This window comes from Tursiops truncatus, chromosome 1 (assembly GCF_011762595.2).
Source record: "Tursiops truncatus isolate mTurTru1 chromosome 1, mTurTru1.mat.Y, whole genome shotgun sequence".
In the NCBI taxonomy this organism is placed as follows: Eukaryota; Metazoa; Chordata; class Mammalia; order Artiodactyla; family Delphinidae; genus Tursiops; species Tursiops truncatus.
In genome coordinates, this window is record NC_047034.1 from 119,296,923 (window position 1) to 119,310,201 (window position 13,279).

The 13,279-nt window shown below is 35.8% G+C and overlaps 1 protein-coding gene across 2 annotated transcripts in view; it reads left to right on the forward strand.

Annotated features, from left to right (window-relative positions):
• The window catches only part of ERICH3 (glutamate rich 3), a 111,452-nt gene that overhangs the window by 39,089 nt on the left and 59,084 nt on the right, over positions 1–13,279 (forward strand). Inside the window, exons 4-7 of one of the 2 annotated variants that reach the window (XM_033864803.2) lie at positions 1,713–1,784; positions 3,393–3,521; positions 8,152–8,310; positions 12,652–12,870. In XM_033864803.2, coding sequence (XP_033720694.1) covers positions 1,713–1,784; positions 3,393–3,521; positions 8,152–8,310; positions 12,652–12,870 — 579 coding nt within the window. The remainder of the gene's footprint in view (positions 1–1,712; positions 1,785–3,392; positions 3,522–8,151; positions 8,311–12,651; positions 12,871–13,279) is intronic. The other variant, XM_073788334.1, reaches the window with a different exon arrangement.

Sequence of the window (13,279 nt, forward strand, 5' to 3'; positions counted from 1 at the left end):
CCACAGGGATCTGGAACAGGGAGAGAGACCGACACTGCCTGGATGAGGAACGGGGAAGAAGACACCCAGGGCCACTCTGAGGTTTCTAGCTTCGTGGTATGTGCGTTGCAGGAAATTGGGAAAAACAACATGGGCTAGATAAGAACCTTCAAACAGTGGGAAAACCTGATAGAGTGGTGTCCTGGAAGCCAGGGGGATCTCAAGCTGCAGAATGGTTCAATAAGATGACTACTGGGTTTTTATGAAAAAAAAAAAAAAGCCAAACAGGAAGTTAGTGTCAGATAGACCAAGATTCAAATTACAGTTCCACCACTGACTAGATGTATGACCTGGGGCAAGTTCACGACCCTCTGCTTCAGTTTCTTCATTTGTAAAATGAGACTGCTTAGCAATTGGAATTGTTCAAGAAGAGATGATGCACTTTCCCAGCACACAGATACGCACGTAATGTGAGCTTGACCAATAAAATTGTGTTTCTGTGCAGTTCTGCATCCTACTTTTATCAGCATTACATGTACTTTCCATTTTTTAAACAAAATCTAAAGGCTGAATAATATCCCATTGTATATATGTACCACATCTTCTTTATCCATTCATCCGTCGGTGGACCTTTAGCTTGCTTCCATGTGTTGGCTATTGTGAAAACTGCTGCAATGAACATGAGATTGTTGAATATTTCAATTCTTGAATATATACCCAGGAGTGCAATTGATGGATCATAGGGTAGTTCTAATTTTGATTTTTTTAGGAACCACCATGCCGTTTTCCACAGTGGATGCACCAATTTACATTCCCAACAACAATGTACAAGGTTTCCCTTTTCTCCACATCCAACTTGCATGAGGAATGTAAACTAGTCAAACTCATAGAGGTAGAGGGTGTAATGGTGGTTGCCAGGGCCTGGGGGAGAGGAAAATGAGGAGGTATTGCTCAACGGGGGTAAAGTTTCAGTTATGCAAGATGAATAATCCCTAGAGATCTACTATATAGATCTATTGCCTATAGTTAACAGTACTGTGTCGTACACTTAAAATTTTGCTAAGAGGATAGATCTTAAGTGTTCTTATCACAAACTAATAATAATAAAGAAGGTGGGAGGAAACCTTTAGATGTGATGGATATGTTTATGACATAGATTGTAGTTGAGAGTTTCACAGGTATATACTTATCTCCAAAGTCATCAAGTAATACACATTAAATATGTACAACTTTTTGTATATCAATCATACCTCAGTAAAGTGCTTTAAAAAAAAACAAAACAAAAAATCCCCCAAATCTTTAGGAACCTTATTTTAATAATTATATTCTATTCCATTATATGGATGCAACAAAAACTTAAACCATTCTCTTTAAAGTTTATGTTGCTCCTGAATTTTTGCTTTGAAGGGAAAAAAAACAACGTTTCAGACAACATATTTGTGCATAAAACATTTTTTTTTTATTATTCAGACTTCTCCTTAAGTTTAGAAATGAAAGTTATGGGTTACAGAGTAGGAACACTTTTAACTGCCTAATGTATGTTAGGAATTGGCTTTCCAAAGAGTTGTACCAATTTGTATTCCCACTTGCACACTTATGCAGGTGATTCTTCTCCATCTCAATGACAAGAGGGGTAAATGAGAATACAGTTAGATAGTGGGATTATTTTCCTCTAAAAATTTCTTTGCTACAATTGATATGATTCTTTCCTCCACTCTTTCCTGTGTGCTTAGCGTTACCATCAGCTTGAAATTAAAAAGAAACTGGAGACATTAGCTAGGAAGGAGCGAATTCAGAGATTTAAGGTAAGGAGCTACATAACTCTTTTACTTCATAATATTTCATGATTTTGAAGGCCAATGGTATTATTATTGAAGTGGCTTGGGGGCACTTTATTTTGGGATAACTCATAACTGAGGTCAAATGATCGTTCCACCAGGCTTAAATCTTGGCCACTATTATTGCAGAAGATCATGACAAGATAGGAGCTGGTGTGCAAGAGAAACTGTATAAGGCACAAGTCATTGTAAGAAAAACTTGAAACCGTTCTTCTCAAGTTTGAAATTTTGCTTTTGTATTTTCTTGATTGATTTGTGATAGAGGCCAAAAGCTTTGTTTGTCATAAAAGATAAAAATAGATGGTGATGTTCCCAATGGGATGGAAAATGGGGCATTTTAAGAATTATCCAATGGTACATTTTCATGTGAATGTGACCCTTGAAAATATATGGTAGGAAAGATCTACGTTAGCAAACAAAAGCTTAAGATTTAGACATTTTGTGAAGGCATTTTAAAATTCGTTGTTTTTTACTTTGCATTTGATAGTTCATCTTTGTAGTCAACTTAGAAGATGTGTAAATTTAAATCAAGAGATGAGAGCTTCAATTAGGCATGCTTGAAAGGTTTCAGTTCAGGTTGGCAGTTTTACTCAATTTCTTGAGCCATTCAAACCCACGTGTTGTTCTTCATTTTCAGGGTATTACAAATGTGGGGTTTAAGACACATTTCACAAACTGATGAATATTCGTAAAGCTTCTGTGGAATAACTCGCCATAGGAAACAGTAATTTTCCCCTTGCCTGATAGACTCAAATCTATTTTATCTTAGTCAAAACATACTCTTATTACAAAAGTGTTGTTAAATAACAGACAATAAGTCAGTTTTTCAAAATCAGAAAAGTTGGTATGTAGAGATTTGTGGTTAAGTCAACTTTACCAATAGTGTCCTATATTGAGGACTGATAGATTCTATAATTTATCTGCCGAAATGTTGATCGAAAAAATAGTTACTGGAGAATGGTTCCTGAAACAGTGTTCTATTCATTCTCGTCCAGATTGCCAGACATACTAACCAGATACATGGGCACATTTTAGCACTGGCAGAAATTCCTGATAGACACTTCATTTCCTCTGTACGATTTTTATTCATAACATTTTCACCTATAGCTACACTTGGCGAAAGACCTATATTTTAGGTCCCCCATATGTAATATATAACCCTTTGCTTATGGCATTATTTAAAAATTTTTTAAGGCAGAAAAATAATACTTTCTAGTAGTCTCTACTGATCAGAGTAGTGAGGAACATTGTTCTTCTTGTAATGATCTGCTTAAAGCAGATTAATAAATATTATTGCTGAAACTAAGGATACACTGCATCTGTAGCTGTTACTGTGAGCACAGCTATTTCTTTGGATAAAGCATACTCAATTTCCTGCCTTTCACTACCACACCCAAGTCCCCAGTACAGCTGTGGAAACATCTTCTGATTATCATGATGGTCCTCAGAGGGAGTACTTTTGAAAAGAATGAGAAAGAACTTCTCTAGTCATATAACACCTCTTATCTGGCAGGCACTAAAGTAACCTAGATTACTAATTATGCTTCGGTTTGTTAAATCACTTTCTTATTCTAGGGAGAGCACGCAGGATGGACTATAGGAAATAACATGCCAATCCTGTCTCCCCGTCCCCCAGTTGGCCCCAAGACTAATCATGGCCATAGTGTTCTGGTTGATGAAGGACATTCCAGTCCAGTAACACTGGTGAGTCACGTTAATAACACTCTGACCTGCACCATGCCAACTAATTAATTCATGATTTTGTATTACTCTCAGAAAGAACGCTCTCTGGGTACATGGTTGTATCATCTTGGGAATCCTACTGAGTGAAAACATAATCTTGTATCCATTCAACTCTGTCTTTACTGGTTGTCCCGCCTTCATTCAGTATCACCCCTGTCAAATCCATTTTGTTACTGCTGGATTAGTTTTCTTAAAGTGCAGATTACTTATGTTACTTACATGCCCAAATACCTTCACTGGCGCTGTGTCACCTATAGAAAAGCCCAGACTCTTGCACCTGACATTTAAGACCCCAAGCCACATGACATCAATTTGGCTATCCTAATACTTTTCCCCACGATTACCCTTTAGCACCCTACAATGCAGCACAACTGAACCATTGGTTGTTCCATGCATGTTCTATATTTTCTGACCTCTGGATTTTTTTCTTGCTGTTTCCTCTACTCTTACCTTACCTTAAAGCTTCTTTATGCATACAAATTCAATGGTACTGCACAACGTGTCGGGCCAGATACTTACATCTGAGCTTCTTTTATCAAAAGTATATGCACACAGTCTAAGATAAAAATAATTAAATGTACAGAAATTATGTTTAAAGAAATCGCACACTGACATTTCATTCCACTTCGATTCATTTATAACCTAGGAGTGGTATTTGCTTGAAGGAACATAAGGTAGCTTGAAACAATATAGATACAGGAAAAGACTTGCAAAATATTTCCTGGCAGTTGATGGTTTCAGCTTTAAATGAATTGATTTGATGACATCTTTATTCTGGCTTTGTGTGGCCTAATGTATTTCCTTGTTAGCATGAACATTTTTTTGGATTCCACAATATTTGTAGAGGAATTGCAACACTTTCACAGATTATTGAAGTAGGTTCATCACATATAGTGTTAAGCTTTGACATTTTCAAAAGGTAAATATGTTTTGACATTTCTCGATGAACAGCTCAAGTTATGAAAAGCAACCATCTTCCCTTTGTTGTTATCATATTTCCAGGCTTCATTTAAATGTATATGTACACAAATAATTCTTTTATTGGGTGGCAAATTCACTAGACTCTCAAAAGCTTATCCTGGGTGAAACAAAAGAAACAAGGGCCATTTTCTATCTTCCTACCTGTTTCAGGGAGGAAAAACCCTTGAAAGTCTTTCTTTTCAATTTTCCAGCTGAACAGCCTCAATAAGTAGTTTATGATACATCCAGGAGATGTTAATGTGGCAGGAGTGAGAAAGTAATTTAAAAATTACAGGAACCACTGACACCAGCACTTTAGCAGCCTTTCTATCTGGTAAGCCAGGATTCTTCACTTGATCACCCCCTGCGGTGCTGCTGCCTCATAGAGGATACCTATTGTGATCTTGGAATTGCAGTTCCCATGTTACAGAAATTCAAGTCCTTCTTTTTTGTTTTCCTAACTTGGTTACATATTCTCCGAATTGGATTCCTGACCTCCAGGTGCCATTGGAATAAAGATAATAATCCTTTTGGGATATTGCCATCCATTTTTCTCTTTAAATTTTCTTGAGTGAATAAGGAGAGCATACGGTGAATAGTTACTTCACTTGGTCACCAATTGCACCTAAACTTTCAAAATAGCATGTAGGCTTTTAGCTGCACCATGCTATTAAAACTGTGGAAGTTATTCAACTAATTTTGTACATGCTTGGAAAATTCACCCCCAGAGATCTTCTAAGAATTAGAAATGCTCAGCTAAGCTGAGTAATCACCAGGTAGTCAATTTCAATTCACATTCAGGTACAGTTTTGAAAATGTTAAGCTACAGTGCCATATATATTCCAAGAAAATATATTACGAACAGTTTAAAATATAGCAAATTTAAGGTGGCTCCTGATGTGAACTACAACAGTTTGTAGTTCACAGCTGTTAGTTGAACGGCGCAGATTTGTTTTTAGAGATACATGTAATCGGTTAAACATTTGACTGCCACATTCATCTAACTGAATGCAAATGTGGGGAAGTAACATCTAGCGCACAGCAGCCAATAGATCATGTTCTAGTTTAGAGTAACCTGCTTTCCAAGTCCTACATTCAATGTTTTTGTGTTCAGTTGGATTTTTTGACAGGAGTGGGTTTTCAGGCATATTTGTTTTACAGAGATCAAAAGAATTCTTTTGCATGATCTGATCCTTTTGTTCAGAAAACTTCTAGTCTGATTTCTCTTTGTGGGTTTTAAGACCTTTCACCTTTTGGCTCATAGAGGCTTATGTCTTTTTTCTTTAAACCAAATGCTGCTTTAGTCAGTCCACTTGGCTTCTTGTCTAGGTTTGTATGCGGAGACCAAAAATGACGACTTTAACGTAAGGATGCGCTCCCCGCCTCAACACACACGCATGAGTCTCAGCTCCTGCACCATCTCTGCTCTATGAGGCATCAAAAGCTCAGACTCCTTTTGTGTCATTGATCTGACAAATTTAGTGAGTTGCCTTCATCCACGTATACCAAGATGGTATATACATCACCGTGTGGCTCTTTCAGCCAGAGAGAAGGGTATAAGGGGAAAGTGAAGACGCATTTCTTCTTTCTAAGGGCATGATCTGGAAGTTTCATATAGCACTTCTGCTCACATCTTACTGGCCCAAACTGAGGCATACATCTATATGGAGTTTCAAGAGACGCTGGGAAATACAGTCTTTATTTGTGATAGGCATGTTCCCTAATAAATATTCTATTACATGAAGAAAGGAAAACAGATATTGGGGAATAGTCTCTTTGCTCCCCTTCCCATGTCTGGCTCACAACTGGCTCTTCTTACTTGGATGTTCAAATTTACCATTCCTCTTTTCTCCTTATCATTTTCTTCTTTTGCTCATTCATTTGGATAAAATGTAATTACTTTTGTGAAACTTTAATTTTTACTAGTCTCATTGGCTTATTCCAAATAACTTTTAGTTTTAAGTTCTATTAGTTTTCAGGTATTTTGTTGTTATTGTCTCTTTGGCAGTATTTGTGTGGTTCATTTGAAACTAATTGTCTCGTGTTGCCATTAGATGTTAAAAATTACTTTTTCATCTCACAGTGACTAGAGTTGGAATTCAATGAGTGTTAACTTAACAAAATCAGAGTTTTGGCAACATATAACATGCTTGTCAAGATGGCGCTAAGACCAACTTTTGGTTGGTGGGAGTTGCCCTATCACCATTTTTTATGTATTTATACAACACTTTTCCAGAGTTGAATATTTGTTGTCACCATTACACCATGAGTCAATGTAATAAATCTTATTCATTTATCATTTATATATGTTGTTCTCATACCCTCTTACCCAAATTTGCATGTATTATTCTTAACAGATTTTCTACTGTTTTATTGTAATAGAACAACTGGGCCAAACATCTTGTTTTTTCCATTTTTGAAACATTGCTGATCTTTATTGCAACGTTCTGTCAGTGCTCCAAAAGACACATCTAATGCTCTGAACCGGCACTTTTGGTTTTCTCTGTAGTACATTCTTGATTAGAAAATGCATCAGTCAGGGTCTCAGCAGGAAACAGATGGCTCACACAAATAGGGTAATTAGGAAGGGTTTAATAAAGAAACTATTTAGAAAGATGCAGGTGGGGTTAAGGAAAACCAGCTGGGGATGTAAAGCAGTCTGGGGTGAATACAATGGGAAACCACACCACATAGGCTTAGGGGGAAAGAGAGGACTTGGATACCAGAACCAGCTGGCAGCTTCTGGGAGAGGACTTCCTGATAGGAGCTGTGGACTTTGTTTGAGGGACCCAGCTGGCCCATCATAACCTTGGTTGGGAAGGTTCCAGGAGCTTTAAGACCCCAGTCTCCTTCCCTCCTGTCTTTTGATCTCCTGCCAGTGTCTTTCATTGGCCAAATCCAACTGGAATCCTGAGGTTAGTTGACGTAGTCCATAAAGAAATAACTCCCAGCAGCCAGAGCAGAACAGAAGAGACAGAGAAGAGGGGCAAATGGAAACTATCCAGCCTGGAAAACATCTCCATTTTGACAGTGTTTTCCAAAGTTGCCAGTTACAATTTTTCAGTTTTGTTTTCCTGGTATTTCAAGGAAGAGGTTGAATAAATGGTAATGCATTAGAAGTAAGTATTTGTCTTCCCTCTTTTTGAATTGTATTGTCTGCTTTTACTTCAACACCAATCTTAAGACCTAAAGGACTCATACTAGAGTTGATGTTGAAAACATTTAAACAGGAATGAGTTCATTTTAATCATAGGCCCTTAGATGTCTAAATTAGGAACATTATTCAACTTAACATTTAATTGAACAAAGCCATTCAATGTACAGCATCAGTTAGGTATTGTAAGCGAGTTCACAGTGTGAATAAAATACAGGAACCTAACAGAGAACACCTCCTTTATCCAAAATACTCTACAATTGCGGCAGTTAGGTGTGTAGAGGACTTCCACACCATATGTTTTAACAAATACGGTGGGTCATAAGAGTATGTATAATGGAAGGACATAATTAAAGGTTAATCTGTTCAGTAAAAAGGCACCATTAATTAGTCTAGGCAATTTGTTGAGCTATTAATTGGTCCTGGAAACATGTCAAGATACTAATTTAAATGGAATTTTTTTCCCTAATTGTCTAGACAGCCCCTCGACCATACACTGCCCCAGGAAATATGCAGCCTCCAATTCGATTACAACCTCTTCCCAGTAATCCTGCAGTAGGAACTGCTCCAAAGGTAACTTCGGGGTCCAGATCAAAAACCTCATTGCTGGAAAATGAAGCTCCATTTCCCATTGGGGTAAATGCTTTTTCTTCACAGTCTTTAAGATGCTAGATTCAATTAATCTATTTAGTGAAATATATACTGTGCACTTATTAAGCACTTGCCATGTATGTCTGTTTAATTATTTCTTACTTTAATTGGAAGGCCTATAATTTCTGTGTTTTGGGGCAAAAGAGTAAGGAATAGATTTGTAATAATTTAAGATGATCTCTCATGAATTTGAAAGGTTGTGTGAAAAACAAAGAGGAACTTTTTATAGCTAGATATGACTTCTATCAGAATAGACCAAGTTTTGACTGCTTCCAAATTTTAAATGCATGAAACCTAGAAAATGAAACTTTCCAAGAATAGGTTTGCATTTGCATGCCGACTTACTTTACCATCAGTGTATGAAATTGCTTCAAGTTTGACTCTGGAGAAGGTTGGATATAGAAGGAAAAGAATGTCCATCTTTAAAAAAATCCTGAATTAATCACACACAGAAGCTTGACTATGCTTCCTTTTCAAGGTTATATCTCAGGTAATTTTCACTTATTTTAATAGAGCACAGGAAGGAGGTATGGTAGCCATAAAATATGAGTTACTTAAAAGGGAAGGATAATTGGGACATTTAGTAATTAGGGAAGGTATTGTTTGCATTTTTAAGACCAAGAAGAAACATTTGCCAGCTTAAGATAGAATCTGTGTTATGAGTACAATTGTAATTATGCTCAAATGGGTGAATTTAGCTCCATTAATTATTAGGAAACATATGACATATGAAATTAAGATATTTTTATCTAAAGCTGACAGATGACCTTGACACTAAGAAATTAATTCAGACAGATAAATTGTTGTTTTTTCACATTAAAAGTACAAAAATAACCCTAAAATGATAAATAATATTTAAATCCATTTAATATGCTTTTCACCTTGTGAAGCATTTTTCACAAACCTTACTTAACTTAATAGTAGTTTCTTGGAAAGAAGGAGAAATTAAACCAAAAGTGGTGGCATTTTGTCTGGGACGACTGCTTAGAGCTAGGCGGGAACTAATTGGGTCATAAGCCAATTAGGTTGACACTTTCTTGGATCTGGTCTCCACTTTAAATGTCCAGAGATTTCCCATTTCAAGCTAGTGTCCAGGAATAGTCAGATCCCGAGAGATTGTCTCAAGCTAACTAAAATAACACATGACAAGCCCATTTTTCCTCACTATAGTAAATCAAAATAGGGAATCAAATCATAATTAGGGACCATTAATTCATCAGATAACAATTAAATCAAAGCTTGTAGGAGCAGTACATTTTCCCCTTATAGACAGACCTACATGGGAAGCCAGATCACAATGAGAAGGTTGCCTGGTGAGTATGGAATCAGAATGAGGGAATATGGTAGAATGGAATGTTAATGGCATCAGGTCATCTTAGCTTGATGCATCTGTCTCCTCTTAGGAATGGGCTTGGCAAAGGTACCAGAAAGCTCAAAGGTCTTTGGCTAAAGCCCTCTATATCCTCCAGGGATAACTTTGCCTTTAGGACCGGAAATATTCAAAGCCCAATGGATTTCCTGTCCCTTAGTTAGTACTCAGATGGGCACTTTCCACATTTGCCAAGGTGATTTTATTCTTTTCTAAGTTCCTATATCTATTAACTCTTCTCGATCGGACCCATCTTTATGTTAGATATGTGAACACTGTCAATCAGGTAATATTTAATTTTTTCTGACTAGCGAACGATTTTTCTTTTAGGTGATTTTCCAAACCTGCTCTGAGCCACTGGGTAGATTTATTAATTAAATCTGCACGGGGCCTTTTAGTCTACCATTTCCAAGTTTTGGGGTGTGAGTGAGTGAGGGATTGCACTTAATGGTAGCTTACACATGCCGACAAGATTGAGATCAATTCCATGTTAATTTCAACTAGCTAAACTTACATTTTTCATCCAGTGGAATTTATTGGGCACTTACTATGGACCGGGTCCTGCTCTAGGCATTGGTGATATATCAACCATCAAAGCAGACAAAATTCTCTAACTTTTTGCAGCTTATACTGTGATGTACATAGGCAAAATATACTGCCAGGAAGGACATGCAATTCTTTCAATGGCATTGATGATGAAAATTACTTAATATAAAATCAGACAAGAAATTCCTAAAGAATAATAGTCTGCATGATTGCGGAGTATGTAGTAAGCACCCACTAAAAGAGTAAAATATATGCATTGGGGGAATTGTTTGAAGGTGCAACAGACTTAAGCAGGTTGAATTTTCTAAGTATCAGGGGTGAGGAGCTTTGATTTAGGCAAAAGCAATTTGGTCAAAACAGACTGGCTGAGATGCTACTGAGTAAAATTAATGGTGTGATTGAAAATGATTATCCTTAGAATGAGAGTTTCTTATACACTCTTGATAGGAGTAGAAATTGGTACAACTATTTCTGAAGGCAATATGGGAATATCTATCAACATTTTAAATGAACATGCTCAAGCATTTTAGCATATTCAAATTTATCCTAGGAACACACATGCATGTGGAAAGAAACAGATTCAGGAATATTTAGTATTGTAATATTTGCAATAGTGAACATTTGGAAGACACCTAAGAATTTATTGTTTAAAAATGTTATGGCATATTAAAGTATATTAAAAAATAAGGTAAATTATTTATACTGGCATGGGAAGATGTCCAAGATGCTTTGGGCTAAGAAAAAGCAAGGTAAGGAGCAGAAGGTTAATTTTTAAAATTTACTAAACCATTTCCAAATAAGGTATGCCATTGATTGATAACTACTTAGAAATTAAAAGATAGCCCCCAGGCCCAAAAAGTTTTGGATTCATTGATTTTATTGTTTTATTATCTTGTTTTCACTTCTTTAATTTATATTTGTTATTACGATGTCAATGCACACCATCACAGAAAAATTGGAAAATGTAAGAAAAGAAAAATGAGAGCATAAATAATACCTGCAATGTCAAGCATTCTAACAATTCTAAACCCCTTGGTGAATATCTATTTAAATCCCTTTCTGTTCACATAAATGTTGTTTTCAATCAAAATATGGCGTATACATGCCTTTCTTTAAACTGCTTTTGTTTATTCAGCAATGAGAATGTTTGGGGAATGACGTTCCTTTCGTAAAAATAACTTTTCACAATTTAAGCATCTCAAAATAAAGAATAAATTGGCTGAAAATGAATTTAAAACAATACCAAATAAATTGGTAAAAAACGGATAAAAATGATTAAAGATACTTTAAAGTTTGGGAAACTACCTCAGATATACAAAAATTATCAATATGTGAAAGTTCAGAGGCTCAAATATACCTGAAACATAAAGTTTTTGTTTATACATTAGGTGCTTTTAATCATTAAGGTAATACATGTTGACTAAACTTATATGCCCTCACCACCCCACAATGATTCAAATCCACAAAGGCAACCCTGTGTTCCGAGTCTTCCAGTCATCCCTGATTTTATCAAAATCCACATATAAATTATTTAAAAGAAATGTAAGATCACACTGTATGGACCTTTTTATGTCAGGACTCTGGACAAATAGATTAACACTATTCTTTTTAAAGCCTGATGAGAATCTATTATCAGAACAAAGCAAAATTTAGTTAAATATCCTCCTACTGATGGACTTTGTGGTTCAACTAAACTTTTTTTTCTTTTTCTTTTCTTTTTTTCATGGAAAGGCATTTTATTTTAAATATAGCAGCATGGGCATGTCAATCCCAAACTGATCAACTAAAATTTTTTGGACATATGTGTGTGTGCATGTGTGTGTCTGTGTGTATCCTTATACACATTTACATAAGTGTACTTGTGTAGTTATCTGGGTGAAATTTATTCCCACAAGTTGAATTTCTAGGAGAAAATAAGCTGAATAGAGACTTTGGGTCAGAGTCTGGGGTTTTGGTTCCTTGAAACCATATTACCAAGGAATGTTATAACACCTGGGTGGGTGAAATCAGTGTAAAAAATGTGCAAATACCCTATCGTTAAGTGAACTATCCAATCCTATCTCAAAGTATAACACTTCGAACTTCTTGATTTTAAATTGTTTAATTGTACTGGGTCCCCATAGATTTAATGGATTGTTGAGGGAAAATCCCCAAAATACTATAAAAATGCCATCACTGTATGTTTGGTTTAAAACATATACTTAAATAAGGTTAGAAATCCATGAAAATTTAATTTGCTATGGGTACTACAAAATGCCATTTTTCAACAGATTGAAGTGTTTTAAGTTTGTCTATTGATATCAGTTGTGTTTGCACACAATGTCAATCATACAGTCTTGTCTTTAATTTTGGGTTATGTTGGGTCACCACTTCTACTTCACTTGTTCTTATGTCATGAAATGTGATTACAGGGCAAGAAGGCAATGATGAAGATCAGGAACTCCATGGACAACTCACAGGGAATGAATCGATATCGATTTCCAAAGATTAACCATTACATGATGCCTATTCCTCCTCCACTTCCTCCCCCTAATGGAAAAATCACAAGGGAAAATAGACCTGAAACATGGAGAAGGAGAAGAGTTCGTCCAACCACTGCTCCAAATGGCTTAGAACCTCTCTTTACCAGGGTGATTATAGAATCAAATTTTCTTTTATTAATTTAGCACCGATTACATTGTACTATAAGATTTCTAGATGAAATCTAAGGAAATCGAATGCAAAATGACTTGCATAAAGAAATATAATAATTTTATAAATGTAGTAATTGTAAGCTTGAATGAATCTGAAACCAAGTATTTGAGTAATTCAGTTGAGTAATTTAGCATAATTGAGGAAAAAATCAAGTAAATCTTGTATTCCAATTTAGTTTGTATTATACCCATTTCCAAATCATTTATTTCCTTTAATTTGCCCATTCAATCACATGTCAGGAAGTATTATAACATTTAATTTGTGAATATTCAGGGACTTAAATATATCGAAAAACACAGTGTACCATATAAAATAATTATTAACACTCACTTTTAATAATTTTGG